General features: G+C 48.2%; 1 protein-coding gene across 8 annotated transcripts in view; it reads left to right on the top strand.

The window, feature by feature from the left end:
• The window catches only part of MTRR (5-methyltetrahydrofolate-homocysteine methyltransferase reductase), a 47,727-nt gene that overhangs the window by 8,424 nt on the left and 18,811 nt on the right, over positions 1-20,492 (top strand). For all 8 annotated transcript variants that reach the window (XM_023545372.2, XM_023545371.2, XM_023545374.2 and 5 more), the window contains exons 3-9: positions 564-717; positions 3,048-3,165; positions 5,287-5,665; positions 10,471-10,593; positions 14,458-14,611; positions 15,576-15,664; positions 19,150-19,330. In XM_023545372.2, the coding sequence (XP_023401140.1) occupies positions 564-717; positions 3,048-3,165; positions 5,287-5,665; positions 10,471-10,593; positions 14,458-14,611; positions 15,576-15,664; positions 19,150-19,330 (1,198 nt within the window). The remainder of the gene's footprint in view (positions 1-563; positions 718-3,047; positions 3,166-5,286; positions 5,666-10,470; positions 10,594-14,457; positions 14,612-15,575; positions 15,665-19,149; positions 19,331-20,492) is intronic.

The raw sequence follows: 20,492 nt of genomic DNA, 5'->3' as shown, positions 1-20,492 counted from the left end.
ATTTTCCTAGAAATGGAGGGCTGGACTAAATGGAAGCCTGTGGTGGGGCCCAGCTCTGCTTCTCAGGTGGCCTACAAGGAGGGAGGGAAATGTTAAACTCCCTGACCTCCTGGTGGGCGTCAGTAAAGCAGGTGCACGTGGCCCACTGAGTCATGTTCCAGTCTGGGCACCTCAGTTCATCAGGGGATGCATGACCCACCCCCTTCCCTGATCACTGGCTGTCACTCTGGTGTGCATCTCTGATAACCGGGTAAGAAGGGAAACAGAAGGAGTTACAAGACAGAGGAACTGATGCCGATTGCTTTCCTGACGTGTTAAATCAAAACATACCTACAGCAGTCAGCGCCTGAGATGACATCCGCGTGTTTGTGTGTGGTTGTCAGTTGCTGTCCCGTCTGCTCCGACTCCTCGACCTGCGTAACAGAGGGAGGCGTTGCGCAGTCCTGCTCCATCTTCACCATCACTGATGTGCTTGAGTCCGTTGTCGTGGCTCTCGTGTCAGTCCATCCCCTTGAAGGTTTCCCTCGTTTTTGCTGATCCTCCCCTTTATCATGTGTTTGTAGTATAATCTAAAAACCGAAACAGCTCCGCTCGTTGTCGTCGTGTCTACCACGGGTACTGGAGACCCACCCGACACGGCCCGCAAGTTTGTCAAGGAAATACAGGACAAGACGTTGCCAGCTGATTTCTTGGCTCACCTGCGGTACGGATTGCTGGGTAAGGAACCTGCGTTCTTTCTTACCGTGCTCTCTTATTGGCTGCAGCGGGGGCCTGGGGGCTTTTTCAAAACCACGAAATGAACTTGTACGGGTTTTCTCATTTTATTTTTTTAAACAGAAGTATTTAAAACATTACTAAGTATATATGTAAGTAAACAGGTACTGTCTGGTATGAATGCCTGCCCCTTCTTCTCCCCACAGGAGGATCTCTGTGGGGCCCCCTTAGTTGCATCCATAACCAGGGAAGTATGTCAGGCTCAGTCATGAAGCACGAAAACATGCTCAACACATGAGTGGCCGTGCCCTGCTCCCCCACATACCTGCTGACGCAGAGTCCCCGAGGGAGGAAGGCTGTGTGGTTGTTCTCTGTAAAAAGCTCCTGGGGACACTGATCCTTCCCTTGTCTCTGTGAAAGGCTCCCAGGGACACTGATCCTCCCCTCATCTCTGTAAAAGGCTCCCAGGGACACTGATCGAAGTATCATTCCTCCCAAGAGAGTGGGAGTTTTTAAGTAAAGCCCATCACTGCGAAACACCAGCCGTAATTCTGGTGTTCAGGTAGGGCACAGGCCTCTCTAAAAATTCCCAGCTGGCTCTAACGGGCAGCCCGGGTTAGAACCACTGGCCTCAGCTCTGTGTAGTTTAAAATATGAAGACAAAGGCTCCAAAGGACCGCCACAGCGAGACTGGCGCCAGGGAGGGAATTCAGGGTCCATGTTCCTCACTTGTGACCTATAGTGTTCATTTTAGAGGATTTTTTTTTTCCCCTGGGGGGGTCTCTAGCAAAGATGGGTTTCGCTGTAATAAATGGTTGATGGGACATTTGAGATTCAAGACCCTGGCCTAGATCTGTCATGTCTAACGTGGTCAAGAGAGTATAGCTTTTTTCTTACTCAAGCTTTTATGAAAATGCTGACTAAAATAGAGTGTAAAATTTTATGTCTGTGTTAAGGTCAGACACTACTAAAAATGTAATGTTGGAGTAATAGAAGTTAATAGTGGTTATATTTACATAGAATTATGGAAGTCTGGTGTTTATATTCTTTTATTTTCCATTTGCTGTATTTTCAGCAGTTAATACATGCTACTTTGAGAATTCTTCAAAAAAATTATTAAACAGAAAAGATTGTAGCCTGTCCAACTGTTTTGGTCAATTTAAGGCCTATATAGAAACCCTATGAGTTGGAATCGACTCGATGGCACTGGGTTTGGTTTGTTTTGTTTTGTTTTTTATGGAAACGCTGGTGGTGTAGTGGTTAAGTGCTATGGCTGCTAACCAAAAGGCTGGCAGTTTGAATCCACCGGCTCCTTGGAAACTCTACCGGGCCATTTTACTCTGGCCTGTAGGGTTGCCATGAGTCGGAATTGACTCGATGTGGCAGGTTTTTGGTTTCATAAGGCCTGTATATGGATCCACCAATCTTTCACCGTGCCCTTGTTGGGAAAGAATGTGGAGATAACAACTGAAAAATTAAGCTTTTAATTTTAAAATACAAACCAAGTATGAAAATAAGTCCATTTTCTTACCAGGAGACACAGAAGGTATTCATAACTTACCCGACATAGAAGCATTTACAGCGAGTGCCTGTTTGTACTCCAGACATAGTCCACATGAGGATCCGCAGTCTCTCTCTGCGAAGGCCAGATAGTAAATACTGAAGGCTCTGCAGGCCGTGTCGTCTCCATCACAGCTACCCAGCTCTGCTGTTGGAGCTCAGAAGCAGCCAGAACAACACATGAACAAATGGGTGTGGCTGTGCGCCAATAAAACTATATTTACAAAAATGGTCAGTGGGGGGATTTGGCCCACAGACTGGCATTTGCCAACCCCTGCTCTGGAGATGTTATGTTTTTTAAACCCACCTAATCCTTTTTTTAAGACTTCTGTTCATACATAGATTCATGGAAACAAAAGCGTGAAATGTGTTTATTTTGATAGTGGTCAGAATGTTTTGTTTCCATGTGTTATTACTTTTACACTGTTGAGCAAGATAATTGTATACTTAGTATTAACCAGGAAAAGAATTAATAAAATATGAAGCTACATATTATTTCTTCCTCTTATCGATAAGAATGAAACCCACTGCTGATGAGTCTATTCTGACCCATAGTGACCCTGTAGGACAGAGTTGAACTGCCCCATAGGGTTTCCAAGGAGCAGCTAGTGGATTCAAGCTGCTGCCCTTTTGGTTAGCAGCCAAGCTCTTAACCACTGTGTCACCAGGGCTCCGTGGATAAGAGCATAGAACATTATTGTTTTAAATATTTTATTTGCATCTTTATATCTTTAAAGGTTAATATGCGCTAATAACTGATTGGGGTTCTTCAGGTCTGGGTGACTCAGAATACACCTACTTCTGTAATGGGGGAAAAATAATTGATAGACGACTTCAAGAACTCGGCGCCCGGCATTTCTATGACACTGGACATGCGGATGACTGTGTAGGGTAAGAGCAGTCTACCCTTCTGTCCTGCTTTTCCAGTAGTACCTTGTCTATATGCGGCATCAGCGAGTGCGGAAACATGGGGGGCTTCAGCTTAGCACTGAAACTTTCATCTTGAAAGGCATATTTCTGTTTTAGCTTTAGGACTCAAGGTTAGCCGCACTTACCTATTTTGCTGATTTTCTTTTTTTGAGCGTGTTTCATCCTCAGTATCTGTTAATGGGAGGGATTAGAAAGGTGCCCCTGTATTTTAGAGCATGGGTTTCAGTGTGGCATTTTCTTTAGGAAATGTACTTAAATCACTCAGGAAATTGAACGGTGTGTGCCCGTGCTTCTCTGTGCACACGTGTCTTCTTGTGGGGGGTGTCCCATTCCACGACTGCTGACAGTACACACGAGTTGCCACGTGCTGACCAGGGCGCTTTTCCTGGCTCAGTCTCCTTCCATCTGAGTTTCTATTCGCCACTTCACCAACCGAAAATGCAATTTCTCTTTTCATTATTTTTGTTTTTACAGCTCAGCGTTTTCCCCTGTGTGCTACCTTTTAAATCCTCTTAGCGTGTCAGTTCAGTTATCTTAGAGGCCTGGTCCCATAACCTGTTTTGTCATCTAGGCTTAGTAACTGTCTCAGCCACTTGGTTTTTTTCTACTGGGTGCGTGTGTTAAATGCATGTGCACGTAGTAGCACTGTTTTTATGAATCACGACAAATTCAGCTGCGGTCTTAACTTTTCTCCATATTAACCCTTTACACTTACTGTGTCTGAGACCTCTCTAATCCTCCCTGTAAACTCACACTCAGGGTCCTCCTCCTCAGCCGTTTTCTGTAGCCGTGGTGGTGTGGACATTCCCACACCCACTGCAGATTCTTGCACCTTTCCTTGTGTGCGGTCTTTTAGTTTTGTCCCTTCACATGGCTTTTCTTTTGGGAGCCCATTGACATTACATGTTTATGGTCTTGTAGCAGCTGTGTTTAATTGCTAACTCCTCATAACCCGTTAGGCCTATCACTCGCTCAGTCGTGCTTCACTTCTCCCTGTAGGCTTTCAGTTTCCCTGTCCGTGTATTGGACAAGTGTTACAGTTCTTAGACGTTTACTTGAGCAGCTGACACATCTTAACATTTCTACCTAATGACTTAAAATTTTTCCTTTTCTAAAATTAAGATATCTTTAAGAGGGCATCCTTGCTTAATGTATCACCACATTGTAGGGTTAAGAATGCAGACTCTGGCATCCCATTGTCTGGGTTCAAACCCTCGATCCTACTTGCACTGACGGTGACACCTTGGCCAAACTATGTGAACTTTCTGTGTCTGTGAGTGGGTCATGCTAGTGTGCACTGTGTAAGGTTCAGGGAAGGGTTCACAGATGAGCACAGGCCTCCTCTTAGCACATGGCTCTCATACAGCAAGCCCTCAGTGGATGGCGGCTGTCCTTAGGGTTACGGATACCACCCCCTGAGCGGTGAGATGGTATTTCAAATAGCTGTTGTAATTGAATCCATAACTTTATAAACCTACCTTCCCAAAGGCTCCTCAAAGACAGATGTGATGTATAACCAAGTCTGGAGCTGTGTACTGCGTGACACCTAGTGAATGCAGTGAGATTGTAGCGTGGGTCATGCTAAGGTAGAGGCCAGTGTTGGCTGGGTGACAAATACGGTGCCCTTGACTGATGTGATTGTTGTTGGCGATATTTAGAAGCAACTTGAATTTTGGTTAAGTTTTGTCAGCCACATCAGGATTTTCCATGGCCGTTTAAAAGTATAACTTCTTAAAAACAAAGTTTTTAAAATCTTAAAGGTTATAACTATTTTAGAAAACTAAGACAAGCTGATATTTTTCTTAACCTATTACTAAAACCTCTTTATTTGTTTTCTGATCTTTATGTGTGTATGTGTTTTTTACAGTGACAATACTGGTAAGCACATAACAATGTTGTTTCTTTTTTTTCTTTACCTAATTGTTCCCGAGTGTTTTTTGTTTTGAGTTGTCTTTATATTGAGTATTAACAGCTGAGCAGCACTCTGTCGAATGGGCAGACCTGCTGTTAGCCATTACTGCACACCGGAGCTGGAGAACTCAGGTCTTTGCTTCTTGTTGTCTCTTCCGTTGACCAATCCAGTTTGGAACTTGTGGTTGAGCCGTGGATTGATGGACTCTGGGCCGCCCTGACGAAGCACTTCATGTCGAGGAGAGGGAAAGAAGACATGGGTGGAGCTCCCGCAACGGCAGCCCACACCTCCTTGAGGACAGACCCCGTAAAGCCGGAAGTTTTACACGTTGAATCACAAATCGAACTTCTGCGATTAGATGATTCAGAAGGGAGGGGTTCTCAGGCTTCGGAACAAGACACAGCAAACAGCGATCAGACAGGTGCCCTGGTTGAAGACTTTGAGCCCTCCCTCACCTGCTCAGGACCCCCACTCTCACAGGCCTCCCTCAGTATCCCCGCTCTACCCCCCGGGTATTTGCAGGTGTGTCTGCAGGAGCCACTTGCCCAGGTAAGTGGTTGTGTTCTGTTTTTGTTACTACATTGGAAACCCTGGTGGCATAGTCATAAAGAACTGCAGCTGCTAACCAGAACGTCAGCAGTTCAAATCCACCAGGGACTCCTTGGAAACCCTGTGGGGGCAGTTCTGCTCTGTCCCGTAGGCCGTGGATATTTATTTGTTCTGTGTTTGTTGGTACATTACAGTAGAGTCAGCACAGGGCAGCATGCGGCCAGGTGTTTTTTTTAAATAGTTTTATTGAACATAGCCGTGCTTATGTGTTTACTGTTTTCAATGTCTGCTTTCGCGCTGACTATGGCGCAATTCAGTAGTCGTGACAGAGACTGTGTGGCCTCCACAACCTAAGGTGTTTGCAGTCTGGAACCTTACACAAAACGTTTGGCCACGCTGCATTGCAAAAGTACTTGTATCTTTACACTGTTTCTATCTTTGAAGTAAATGGCTGAGAATTAGCTCAGTTTCTGCAATATTTTGAAGAACTGTCCCCTTGGTTCCTCATTTTAGATGTGAGTGGTGCAAGGCAGAGTGACCTGTCGGCGCATTGTCTCCGTAGCTGAACTGAAAGGGCTTATTAACAGTAAAACCTCTTTCCTGCATGGATTTCTGGTGTCCTGGGATGCCCTGTTTGGGGGATTATTCTTTTTGTAGGTAATATTTTAGAGACCTGCTTTGTTTTTATTGTCTTTTTTTCCCCATCAAAAATGAAAAAAAAAAAAAAAAAAACCCTTTAAAATGCTCTGTAAATTTTTTGAGCATCAAGTTGAATAACAGCTAGTTTTATCCCTACTACCTCCAGGATCTAGTCACCCTGAAATTCCCTTTAACACAGTTGGAATACATTTCCACTGCAGCCAGTCTTTTAATGCATGGCCCAGACCTCGTTCTTTAGAGTGGCGGGCTGGAGGGCCACGCTGGCCCCCTGGCCTAAACCACGCCCTTGATGCATCACTGTTGGTTTCTTTCTTTCTTTTTTTTTAATGAACAACGACCCAAAGGCATTTGAGAACACATTTGAGCACGGCATCCATCTGATGTATTAGAGCTATTTCAGAAGCATCTGGTAGTGGTAGTAATTTTCTAGCATCTTGTTTTTTTGTGTGTCTTTCTAAAGCAGGTAAACAAGTACATTTTTATGGCAGCAACTATGGGCTTTTGTTTTTGTCCTTAAACTTCATTAGTTTGTGAATTGTGTGACTAAGTGAGGTAATTACAGTAGCAAATACTACTGGAGTTTTAATCAGGGTGGGAGCAGACAGAGCTGACTTTGGTAAACCTACACCGGACTCCACGGGCGGGGGCGGGAGCCTGCAGACGCACCTGACGGTAGCCCTCCCGCAGGCGGCCCAGATCAGCGTGAGGGCAGATAGGGCAGAGCGTTCTGGAGAGCCTGACAAGCCGCTTCTGTTGGGGGTGGTCTGTGAGGAACTTGCTTTGACACTAAGTGTCACTTAATTGACTTGAGCTGTTAGTAATGTGGTTAAATGGTTTTTTAAGTGTGAACTATTTTAGGCAGATTTATTTTATATACAAGATACACATAGAGGCTAAAGAGCTGGAAAAAGATCCGTTCTTCCCATTTTACAGACACACAGACTAAGCAGGAAGTTAGAAATGGAAGTGAAAATTCAGTGTTTTCCAGACTGCTGAGAGTGGGGCTGGATGGCAGGCCTGCTTCCTGTGCCAGCTCCCTGCAGACTCTGAGGCTGGTTCCCCTGTGTCCGAGTCCAAGGCGCTGCTGAGTCAGCGTCCCGAGAGCTGACCCCTATCCCTACTTCTAGCTCCTGGCGAGTCGTCTGAGTCTTGTCCCTACAGTCTGTCCCTGTTGAGATCGTCGTAGGTGTATCTAAAGAGGAGCCTCAGCTGGCCAGAGAGCCTCCGTGCCACGAAAGGTGTGAGCTACAGGGCGTGGTCACATGGATTACTGGGCCACCTGCTCACTCAGCCTAGTAGGGCTTAATGCCAGAGGAACCAGTTTCTTGTAACAGGTGACTGCTGGGTTTGCCCAGCCTTGTGACTCGGTGGACCTGACAGAACCCAGCTCATGGTGGGCCGCTCTGGCCATGCCATCTGGTCGTGGGCCACGCTCAGGCGCTCCGTCTCCTCTGGGGCCCGTTGGTACATCAGGCTTGGTTTTTCAGGAGTGTCGTTCTCTGTGGCGTGGCCTTGCTCCAGAGCGGCAGGGTCTGCAGCATGATGGTCCACAGGGCGCCTCATCCCCACCACTGTCCCTGTAATGCTGCAGTGTCCTGGATCGTGTGGCACAAGCACCAGGCCCTCTAGAGAGCCGTCCCTCGGACCTGCTGCAGAGCCTTTCCTGTGCTCAGCCCCACTCCAAGCCTGCAGCTTCCCTGTCACCTGGCATTTGGGTCAGAGCGGTAGTTCTCCCTGTGGAATGTGTGCCACCAGATCCTAAAGAAGCCAACCAGCGCTGGGTTTCTTTCTAGGGGAATGAGGTGTGAGATGCAATAATGCGTGCTTTACCTGGAGGGGGCGTCCTGGTGGTGTCTGGCTTTTTGTAGCTTACCCTCACTAATGCGCCCATCTCTCTGAGCCCCCTAGCCCCTTATGCTGCTGTGGCTGCCCGGCATTTCTGCCTAACTCCGTGCTGGCTCGTACTCTTCCCTGCCATCTGTGGCTGCCCTGCTTCTGCCTCACTCCATGCTGCCTCGTATTCTTTCCTGCCATCTGGGCTGCCCCGCATTTCTGCCTCACTCCGTGCTGGCTCGTACTCTTTCCTGCCATCTGTGGCTGCCCCGCATTTCTGCCTCACTCCGTGCTGGCTTGTACTCTTTCCTGCCATCTGTGGCAGCCCCCTTTCTGCCTCACTTCGTGCTGGCTCGTACTCTTTCCTGCCATCTGTGGCTGCCCCGTTTCTGCCTCACTCCATGCTGGCTCTCGTTCTTTCTGTGCTTCTGGTGGCCAGGCTGTCAGCACATTCACCGCTGCTGGCGAGGGGCACTTGCTGGGTGTTAAACCCTGTGTCCCTGGAGAGTGCCCCCAATTCAAAAGCTCCTTTATCTGCATGTACACCCCTCCTGGCTCCTGGGTCCAGCACCACAGTGCTCCTTCTGTGGGCTCTCCTGGCTCCTTCTGGTGCAATCTCGGACCGCCCACCCCACGCCTGCGCCTCTGCAGCCGGGCGTGCTGTCTTACCCTTAGTTGTTGACCCAGTAGCCAGGAGTTGGGGTGGGCACGGGGTGGGGGACGTGCCTTGCAGGGCAGAGGTCTCGCCATTGTCTAGTCTTCATAGAGGAGGGCCACTTCTGCGGGCTTAGTGTGCCCAGGGAGCCTCAGGATTCAAGACGTCCAGCCCAGTGCCCTCTCGAAGTGGTCAGGACCCCGCTCTTTCCAGTCAGGGCGGGTGTAGGATCCCCCACCCACCCTCCGGCTGCGGGAGGTGAGAGCGCCTTGCTGGCTTTCACGCCTCGTTTCTAGTTGTGGGTTAATCATTCTCAGTGCTTGCATTGTTTTCTAAAGTGTCCCTGGAGTTTAGCAGTAGCCACCCGGTTCCGCTGGCCTTGCAGGTACTGGGGCCCCGTGTTTCTCCAGCGTCACACAGCTAGTGCCCTCCCTTCCCCGGGTACAGCCCCCTGCTTTCTGGGGCCTGGGCCCTGTCCCCATGGATCTGCTCAGCCAGGCAGCGGTCAGCTCTAGATCCCACCTCAGTGCCTTCCTTCTCCCACACTGACACCTACTGTCTAGGCTGGGTTCCTGGGGTCACAGGGAGCTTTTCTATGGTGTCCTCCTGGGGTCCTCTGCTGAGCTGCAATGCAGTGTCTCAGCAGAGGACTCTGATGGCCTTGAGGTCTCTATCCTGGGACAGCCCTTCCTTCAGACCCAGCCCCTCAGACTCAGCCCCTCAGACTCACCCTGAGCAGCGTCAAGGGCCTGGGCCTTCATAGTCATTGATCAGTCACTGACTGGCTGCCTGTGAGAGCACTGAGTGATCGCGGGGGTGACTGACAGCAGGACCTTCTTCCAGCTGCACCCCAGGAGCCCTTGCTCAGAGCAGGTGGGCTGGCGCCTCTCGGTGCCCATGGCGTTCAGACCCTCCTAGCTTCCGCATCTGCCAGGGTATCCCAGTTATCCAGGGTTAATTCACTGGCACTTTCTAAATGTTGTGTTCTATTTGTAAAGTTTGCAACAATGAGTTAGGAAAGGGTGGGGTGCTAGTACTGGGACTTGCATCTCTGCAGCTACCCAAGGTCTGTGCCGTCATGTTCAGGAGCCACAGGCACAGGCTGCCATTTAAGCTTAAACTGGTGGAAACTGAGTAGCTAAGAGCTCAGCTTCTCAGCCACACTAGCTATATCGCAAGGCTCAGTAGCCACGTGAGGCTAGTGGCCCCTGTATTAGACAGTGCAGAGGTGGGGCATTTCTCTGCTGGGCAGCACTGTCAGGCACCACAGGAGTCCCCGGGACCACCTGCACAGGCGCACTTCAACCTCTAAACACCTGTCATTTCTTCTAGGGTCGCCTTCCTGAAAGGTTAGCATGCATGCTGTTTCCTTCTACCTGTTTTACTAGGAGGATGACTAGACCGTCACCTGAAAACGCTCATGCCTGATAATCTCAGTATGCATTTCAGACGTTCCAACGTCTGATAGACAAGGAGTCAGGAATATAGAAGAGCTGCTCTTCCGGAAGAGAGCCATGTGGCTTTTAAAATTAATGTCTGCAGTCAGAAAGGAAGCTGAAATGACCAGAAAGCTTTGCCAGATCCTGTAGATAAGCTAAGTAAAAGAACGGTGTGAGAGAAAATTGCAATTAATTATACTTTATCTCATTCTTTTAAGGAGGAAAGCCAAGCATGTGTGACTTCAGGGGATTCGGTCTTTCAAGTTCCGATTTCAAAGGCAGTTCAACTTACTATGAATGATGCCGTAAAAACCACTCTGCTGTTGGAATTGGACATTTCGGTGAGTTACAGCATTTATCTCCCGGCACAGTTAGATCCCCAAGGTCGTGCAGAGGGCTTGTGCAGTGCTGTTACATACTGAGGAGAGGGCTCTGATGGCCCCTGGCCTGCTGCTCAGAGCCAGCCTTACACCCCACCCTGTTACACGCTCAGGAGAGGGCTCTGATGGCCCCTGACTGCTGGCTGTGGACCAGCCTTACACCCCACCCTTTTACGTGCTCAGTGGAGAGCTCTGACGCCCCCTGACTGCTGGCTGTGGACCAGCCTTACACCCCACCCTGTTACACGCTCAGGAGAGGTCTGTGACAAACCCTGGCTGCTGTCAGTGGACCAGCCTTACACCCCACCCTGTTACACGCTCAGGAGAGGGCTCCTAAGGCCCCTGGCTGCTGGCTGTGGACCAGCCTTACACCCCACCCTGGTAAACACTCAAGAGAGGACTCTGACGGCCCCTGACTGCTGTCTGTGGACCCGCCTTACACCCCACCCTGTTACACGCTCAGGAGAGGGCTCCTAAGGCCCCTGGCTGCTGTCTGTGGACCAGCCTCATACCCCACCCTGTTACACACTCAGGAGAGGGCTCCTAAGGCCCCTGGCTGCTTTCTGTGGACCAGCCTTACACCCCCCCCGTTAAACACTAAAGAGAGGGCTCTGACGGCCCCTGACTGCTGTCTGTGGACCAGCCTTACACCCCACCCTGTTACACGCTCAGGAGAGGGCTCCTAAGGCCCCTGGCTGCTGTCTGTGGACCAGCCTCATACCCCACCCTGTTACACACTCAGGAGAGGGCTCCTAAGGCCCCTGGCTGCTGTCTGTGGACCAGCCTTACACCCCCCCCGTTAAACACTAAAGAGAGGGCTCTGACGGCTCCCGACTGCTGGCTGTGGATCAGTCTTACACCCCACACCCCACCCTGTTACACACTCAGGAGAGGGCTCTGACGACCCCTGGCTGCTGGCTCTGGACCAGCCTTACAACCCACCCTTTTACACGCTCAGTAGAGAGCTCTGACGCCCCCTGACTGCTGGCTGTGGACCAGCCTTACACCCCACCCTGTTACACGCTCAGGAGAGGTCTGTGACAAACCCTGGCTGCTGTCAGTGGACCAGCCTTACACCCCACCCTGTTACACGCTCAGGAGAGGGCTCCTAAGGCCCCTGGCTGCTGGCTGTGGACCAGCCTTACACCCCACCCTGTTACACGCTCAGGAGAGGGCTCCTATGGCCCCTGACTGCTGGCTGTGGACCAGCCTTACACCCCACCCTGTTACACACTCAGGAGAGGGCTCTGACGGCCCCTGGCTGCTGGCTGTGGACCAGCCTTACACCCCACCCTGTTACACACTCAGGAGAGGGCTTCTATGGCCCCTGGCTGCTGGCTGTGGACCAGCCTTACACCCCCCCTCACACTCCCCTCACTGTGCCTCAGTGGGGCTGACAGTGACTCTGGAGGCAGTCTGCTAGAGGACAGAGTTGCTGCTTCCGTCGTGGAGCCTCGAAAGGAAAATGGAGTCAGCGGGATTTTACACGTAAGAGACCAGGGACCGTTATGTAAAGGTTAGTTTTTCAGAGTGTTGGCTCTCCACGTCCTGTGAGAGCCTGGAAGAAAGTACAGACTTTCTCCTGGAAAGTGAGGGCATGTGAAGTTCTCCTGCAGTGTCAGGGGGTGCTGCCCTCCTGCGCTGAACTCACCCCCTCCCCCACCAGAATCCACGGACCTCAGATTAAAACACTGAGTGATAACCCTAAACCTCGGGCCTGGGAGCATCTTCAGAGTTGCCTTTCGGGGAGGCCCTGGGAGGCTGAGTGGGTTGGCTTTCAGAAAGTCATCACAGCAGGGTGGGTAAGTGATCTTCCTTCTTGTTGTCAGGTGCCGTCGCATTGGTTCTGACTCATAGCACACAGAATGAAACACTGTGCCATCCTCACAATCTTTATTATGCTTGAGACCGTTGTTGCAGCCACTGTGTCAGCCCATCTCGTTGAGGGTCTTCCTCTTTATCTCAGACCCTCTACTTTACCAAGCATGATGTCCTCCAGAGACTATCCCTCCTGGTAACATGTCCAAAGTATGTTAGTCATGATCTCACCATCCTTGCTTCTGAGGAGCGTTCTGGTTGTACTTCTTCCGAGACAGATTTGTTCATTCTTTTGGCAGTCCGTGGTGTGTTCAATATTCTTCGCCAATGCCGCAATTCAAAGGTATCAATTCTTCGATCCTGCTTATTCATTGTCCAGCTTTCGCTTGCATGTGACGCGATTGAAAACACCATGGCTTGTATCGGTGGCACCTTAGTCCTCAAGGTGACATCTTTGCTCTTCAACACTTTGAAGAGGTCTTTTGCAACAGATTTGCCCAATGCAATGCGTCTTTCTATTTCTTGACTGCCGTTTCCATGTGTGTTGATTGTCGATCCAAGTAAAATGAAATCTTTGACATCAGCCTTTTCTGCATTTATCATGATGTTGCTTATGGGTCCAGTTGTGAGGATTTTTGTTTTCTTTGTGTTGAGGTTCAATCCATACTGAAGGCTGTGGTCTTTGGTCTTCATTAGTAGGTGCTTCAAGCCCTCTCCACTGTCAGCAGGCAAGGTTGTGTCATCTGCATAACGCAGGTTCTTAATGAGTCTTCCTCCAATTCTGATGCCCCGTTCTTCTTCATAAGGTCCAGCTTCTCGGATTATTTGCTTAGCATACAGATTGCATAGGTATGGTGAAAGGATACAACCCTGACGCACACCTTTCCTGACTTCAAACCACTCGGCATCCCCTTGTTCAGTCTGAACACCTGCCTCTGGATCTGTGCACTGGTTCCTCATGAGCACAATTAAGTGTTCTGGAATTCCTGTTCTTCACAATGTTATCCATAGTTTGTTATGATCCACACAGTCGAATGCCTTTGCATAGCCAATAAAACAGGTGACCATCCTTCTGGTATTTTCTGCTTTCAGCCAGGATCCATCTGACATCAGCAATGTGATCTTCCTACTAGTAGAAAAAGAACTATGACTGGTGTCAAAACTGGATGGTTTTACTTACGTACTATCGAGCAGTTCCAAGTTTCTTCCAACACTTTAATAATCTGTACTGTCAAATCTTTATACTACATAAGCCACACTGTTTTATTTTTTGTTCTGATGGTGTACATTTTTTGTCACAGAGAGGCAGGGCTGGCCCATTGCTGAGTCTCCTGGCAGTGAGGAGTGTGAGTCTTTGTCAAGGTCACAGGTCCTTTCCAGGACCCCGGTTGCGTCCATGGCCAGAACTGCCCGAGGCCTGGAGCCAGTGGACACCATCGGTAGACTTGACAGAAGGCTCAGCTTCAGCCATGTCTGCTTGTGACCAGCCAGATCGTATGATGTTTTATGCTCATTAAGGAAAAAGAACGTGTCTTCTCCCTTCCTCCTCCACCCCCTCGCCCCACCCCCCCCCCCCCAAAAAAAAACAAAAGGAGTAAAGTAAGGAGAAGGAAATTGAAAACCAAAACAGATGACCTTAGGTATTTTTGGTCACAATTTATGTGTCTGTGTGTGTTTGTAGGGAGACAGTTAAATGGATCAACAGAAAACACCACTTCCTGAGGCCCCTTGCTTTGTGGAAAATGCCGAACATCTTAATGGTCATTCTGTAAACACTCAATTTAGAAAGTGAACTATTGATTACTGCAATACTGGATGCCTCCTATTGAAAGTAGGCTCCTTTGTTAGTTGAGCGTATTTATTGGTTTGATTTTTACAGTTAGAGTTATTTCTAAGTTTGTATATTAAAATGGTCATACAGTGACACGTGGTTTTATGTTTGTGTTTGTTTTTTTACCTCGCAAGTTAAGCTTTGTGCCCACTGTCTCCCTTGCGGTTCTCCCCTAGAAAACAGCCTTCTCCTGTCGGCCTGGAGATGCCTTCCACGTGGTCTGTCCTAACAGCGACATGGAGGTCCAGAGTCTGCTCCAGAGGCTGCAGCTTATGGACCGGAGAGAGCACCACGTCCTCCTGGAGATGAAGGCAGACACGCGGAAGAAAGGTGCAGCCCACAGCCCGAGGGCATCGGTTCACTCCCTAGTCCCCCTCAGGCCTGTGGATCGGCGCTCATGGGCGAGATGCCCCCTCTTGGAGGTCCCATCAGGCACCCCTCGTGCCGTGTAGGCTGGGGCGAAGGCGCTCGCTAATGTTTCCGTATGTTAACTTCTGTGTTAAAAACAGTAACCAAACCCATTGTCATTGAGCTGATTCCCACTCAGATCGACCCTATAAGACAGAGTAGAGCTGCCCCATGGGGTTTTCAAGGAGCAGCTGGTGGATTCGAACTGCTGACCTTTTGGCTAGCAGCAGCCGTAGCTCTTAACCACTGCGCCACCAGGGCTCTATGGAAAATTAACTTCTGCGTTAATTGCACTGAATAAGATGATAGTGGCTTCTCTACTTACTGGATATTATTGAACATTCGAAGTTAATGTGTCTCCGTGTAGCCTTTAGTAAGCAATAGCCTAAAACCATTTTTTAAAAATTGTTTTCTGTTATGTTTAATTCTTACAGCACATTTATTATTTCCTGTTGAATGTATATTTGATTTTCTTGTAACTAAGTTTTTTTTTTTAGATCTAACGACAATTATTTTCTTGAATTTTAAACTTAAGTTCTCTCATTCTTTTGAAGATTAACGTGTCGTAAAATCTGATGGCACTTTGCCATCTTTTGGCATGTCGTTCCGTGGTTTGAGGTAGTTCTTTCTTTTCTGTGGCATGTCTGGATTCAGTGGCGTGGCTAATATAATGATGCTTTTGAATTTGTAATTTATCATTTTGTAAGGCGGGTTTTCTGCTGCATTCACTTTAGAGAAATGTTTTGGCTGAATAAACTGCCACAAATCATACTGGGCTCTGATAGTACAGTACTGTATGGTATTAGAGTTACTTGTAAGGAATGCAAAATCTGTTTTTCTTCTTTTTCTCATGCTGTGAACCTTTTTCCTGTCTTTACCTGGAAAGGAGCAGCATTGCCTCAGCACATCCCTGAGAGGAGTTCCCTCCAATCCATCCTTACCTGGTGCCTGGAAATACGAGCAGTCCCGAAAAAGGTATCTCTTCAGGTGGCTGTTGGAAAACTGGCGAAGTTCTGTGTGGGATTCATTCATTAGGCCTCGTAACTGCCCTTCGGACCTCAAAATATGTTTCCACAGCATGTTTTCAAAAGTAGTCCCAGTGTGTATGCTATCTTTTTAATTGTCATGGGCAGATATTTTTATTTTGTGCTTCCATTGAGACATTTATACTTTTTATTGAAATGAGGTTTCTGTAAGTGGGACTTTTTCTTAACCTTTTTTTTACTAGACGTTGACTCGATACAACACACTAAACGGTGACGAAGATAACCCCAGGTGACTTGGGTGCACCAGCTACAAACCCCCAGTTTATTAGTTTGTTTTCATCTGATTGATGACAGGAAGCTTGCAAGAGCTTGAAGGCTTTTGACAGGTCTCTGGATGTCTCTGGGAAAGAACTGTCCCCTAGATGTCAGCATTGCTCAGGGGACTGTGTTAAACAGTGCTTGTAGTGACTTTGCACCAGGTCCCTCAAGTGGATTTGGATGGGTGAAACTCCAGGCTGCTCTTTGCCAGGTTTGTATCTTCAGTGGGCGTAGACAGTGCTCTCATCAGGCGGCCCTGTCCCCAGTGAGGTTTTCATTCTCTGTTTTATGAGTCTGCTGTTTATCAGATTTGTTTGACATAATGTGGTTAAGCAAACTACTTAGGAAGCACAGCCTGAAATATAATTTGAGTAAATTTAGAATTCACTATGATGAGCACTTCTTGATTAAATTTGTTAAATTCATAACTTTAGTTCAACTCTACCATTTAAAAAAATTTTGTAAATATATTTCTATTTCCTGACTGTAAAATTAATATGCTGTTTGGAAAAAAAAAATTCCGGGTACAGAAATATGTAACTCAGAAAGTGGAAATCCTTTATGGTGAAACCCTCAGGAGTTAATACTTAGATTTTGTTTTGCTAGGAAGAAAAACGGGTCCTATACTATGTGTGCTGTTGTGTGAGTTGCCTTTTTTTTTTCCTTAAAAAAGCCATCAAGAGCTCTGTATATCCTTACATGGAAAGATAGTGGAGATAATTATTAATGGATAAGCCCCAGCACCCCAGTGCCGTTGAGTCGATTCCGACTCATCTCCAAAAAAATAACATGTAGTACCCGTTAATACTCAGTATCCATTAATACTCTACTGCTATGATGAGTATTAATGGATACGACATGTTATTGTTTTGGAGCCCTGGTGGTACAGTGGTTCAGAGTTATGGCTGTTAACCAGAAGGTCGGCGGTTCGAATCCACCAGCCACTCCTTGGAAACCCTGTGGGCAGCTACTGCTCTGTCCTTAGGGTCGCTGTGAGTCAGGATCAACGCAGCAGGAATGGGCTTGGTTTGGTTTGTGTGCTGCTTTATAAACTGGGGTGTTTCCAGGATTTCACTGAAAAACGCCAGGTGAACATTCTCAAACTATGTTCATCTTTGCACATTTGTTGGAAGTTTTTTATATCATAAATTCTTTGAAATAAAATCGTTATTTAACAAATACTTATAATTTAAATTTTGGTAAATACTTGTCAGCTTGCTTTCCCAAAAAGGGCATTGTTTCCTTATTTAGCGGTATAAAGTTTCTAGTTCAAAAAGTGAAAAATATTTTAAAGGATTTGTAGTTGGCATTAGAGTCCCTCGGTGGTGCAGATGGTCAGCATGCTTGGCTGTTAACTGAACGTCTGGAGGTTCGAGTCCACCCAGAAGTGCCTTGGAAGAAATGCCTGATGATGTGCTTTGGAAAAATCGCGTTGAAATCCCTACGGAGCGCAGTTCTACTCTGCGTACATGGGGCCACCGCGGGTCGAAGTCTACTTGACGGCAACTGGTGTTTTAATAATTGGCAGTGTTGGCGGTAGAATTTGTGATGCTAAGTGTTGTTGGTAAGCTCTTCATTATCTCTAAAGGTCTGTGCAGAAATTTGGGGCACTCATTTATCCATTCAACAGCATTTTACTGGCTTCTTGTTTTTTGCTCAGCACTGTGTCCCGCACACATTTAATCTGTTAGTCTCTGGCTCTTTTAGGCAGTGAGTCTTACACAAGGCTATTAGAAGTCTAGTCCTCTCCTAACCTGTTGCCGTCCAGTCGGTTCCGGCTCAAAACAACCCTGTAGGAAAGAGTAGAACTACCTTATAGGGTTTCCGAGGAGTGGCTCGTAGATTGGAACTACTGACCTTTTGGTTAGCTGCCGAGCTCTTAAGCACTGCACCACCAGGGGTCCATTTCCCTGCTAAACCAAAACCCAAACCCATGGCCATCAAGTCAATTCCAACTCATAGCAACCGTCTAGCATGGAGTAGAACTGCCCCATAGGGTTTCCAAGGAGGAGCTGGTAGATGTGAACTGTGAACCTTCTGGTTAGCAGCCGAGCTCTTTAACCAGTGCCCTACCAGGGTTTCTGTGAGGCCCAGAACAGCAGTCTTGTCTGCCCTGTCGTGGCACGCTGTGCTTGAGTTGCAGCATAAAAATTAGCCGTGCCTATTACCGTTTAAAATAAAACTTGATGCAAATAACTAGCTGAAGTATTTTGTTTATAAAGAGCCTTTGAATAATAAGAGCTACATGTGTCATGCAATGAATAAACTTATAATTGTGTTGAAACCAGAAACTCTGATGGGCAAGTTTGGGTTTTTGCCCAGGAGTATGGACTTGATCCATGCTTGGAGACTTGGGATTCAGGGGTTTGTTGTTTTGTTAGTGTTCTCCTCCTCTGCCACAGTGGGTCTGCAGTGCCTAAGGCTCCACCAGCTGGAGGGTCCATGATGTTCCCGCCCCGACTGCTTCCTCAGCCTCTGACCAACGTGCTTAGTCACGGCAGCCTCATTGAATTACACGTGGTCCCAAGCACTGTGCTTTTGCCTGCCCCCATGCGTTGGTGTGAACTGTGCCACCTATTTACACATTCTGGCTGCCTTCATTTCACGTGGCCAGCGTTGAACTCAGGCTTGCTTTCTGGGCAGTCCCTAACGTGCTGGTGTGCCACTGTGGTAGCCATCAGCCCTGCACACTAACTGCTATTGATGTTTCTGCTTCTCTCGGCAACCTGGGAACCCCCGGGGGCAGGTCTGAGTGTCATCTGTCCCTAGTGCCTCACCTGCCTGGTGTCTGCGTATAAACAGCACTTGACAGTTGTCAGATGAATGTGGAAGTCCACGTTGTAATCAACAGCTAAGGCAAGAAAAGTGTTGTGTCCGGAAACTTAAGTGACTTTCTGATCACACTCTGATACAGCTGCTGTGTAGTTCGAGTTCACATTTGTGACCTGTTAGATTGCGTCCAGACATAGAAAAAGAGACCACAGACGGCAGGCAGATGTGAAAGCAGATAGCAGTTATGTTTGCCGGATAACACCCCTGGTGGCTTTCATCTCTTTTTGGATAATTTAGCACGTCCCCAGACAGGTACTGGCCAAATATTCCACAGGCCCAGCTCAGCGCACATGGGGTCTAACTCTGCCCCCCTCTTGGCCACAGGCCTTCCTGCGCGCCCTCGTGGACTGTACCAGTGACGGCGCCCAGAAGCGGAGGCTGCAGGAGCTGTGCAGTAAGCAGGGAGCTGCTGACTACAACCGTTTTGTGAGAGATGCTCGCGTCAGCCTGGTGGACCTGCTGCACGCCTTCCCAACGTGCCGGCCTCCGCTGAGTCTGCTGCTAGGTGAGGGGCTCCAGGCCAGCACCTCAGTGTCCCAGCACCGGTGTGGCGGGCAGGTGGGCTGTCTGGGTTGAAGAGCAGTAGTGGCTCTTTCTGTGCAGCTGCAGTGGGGACGTGTCCAAAGGAGGGGAAAATCAGTCAGGGGGGCCTCCTGTCTGTCTGCTCGGTGCTCCAGGAGGTCAGAAAGGATCCTACTTCAGTCCTGAGTCCTTGTTTTCTTCTGTCAATGTCACTATCAGTTTCTGTCCAAAGGCCAGTCTGAGTTCTCTTTCTTTGCTCACAATTCAGCATCTTTTCTAATTTAACTGTTTTTCATAAAGCTCGTTGAGCCAAACTTTGTCTAAAAATGAACTTTCAAAAAACCTCAGAACTATCAAAGGTCATGGGCATCAGCTATGAAGGTTGGGGGTCCACCAGGCGCTGGTGTCGTGGGCAGGACGCGATACCCGCACCTGAGCAGATCTGGACCTGGAGCTCTTCAAGAGCAAAGGGGCTCCTCACATTGTTCCAATGCGAGCTAACGTCCTCAGGCTCTTCAGAGAGACCCGGCACAAAATAGCACACGTGGAAGCCAGTCCTGTTTTCTGCCCTGATGGTCTCCTTCAGGTCTGCGAGACCTCCCTGAAGCATCGAAGTCAGGGAGGCCTTCAGTGGCAGCCTCCGTGAGGGACCCTGGAATGCCTTCTGGGGACAACAACCAAGAGCCTCAGAAGATTTCTTAGCCTTTTCTCTGTCCTGTGTTTCCTGTAGCCATACCTAGTGAGGTCTTTAAAACCTGCATGTCTCTTTGATGTGAGCAGGATGTCACCCATCTGGCTGCTGGGCCAGGCCCCCGTGGCATCTGGTACCATGATGGCGCCCTCCTTGGGAAGGCGGGCCCTGCTCGCTCTCTTCGCTTCTTCCTCCTCCCCACGGGGTCAAACACGTTACTAATCGAGGTGGCTTTGCCTGCTTTCCTGTACTCAGACTAGCACCCTGGGCACTTTCCATTAAGTTTCGATTCTTTTTGTGGTGTTTCTGTTACCTTTAATGTTTATAAAAATATGTTATTACGTAGTTTTGTAAGAAAATTGAGTAGAGGCCTTGGGATTGATTTACTAGAACTTAAATTACTTTCTAGTTTCTTTAAGGAAAATTATCTAAGACTTAACATTAATTTGAGTCC

The sequence above is a fragment of the Loxodonta africana genome, chromosome 2 (assembly GCF_030014295.1).
Source record: "Loxodonta africana isolate mLoxAfr1 chromosome 2, mLoxAfr1.hap2, whole genome shotgun sequence".
NCBI lineage: Eukaryota > Metazoa > Chordata > Mammalia > Proboscidea > Elephantidae > Loxodonta > Loxodonta africana.
The sequence above is the reverse complement of the archived record's forward strand: the minus strand, read 5'-3'. Positions and strand labels throughout refer to the sequence as shown.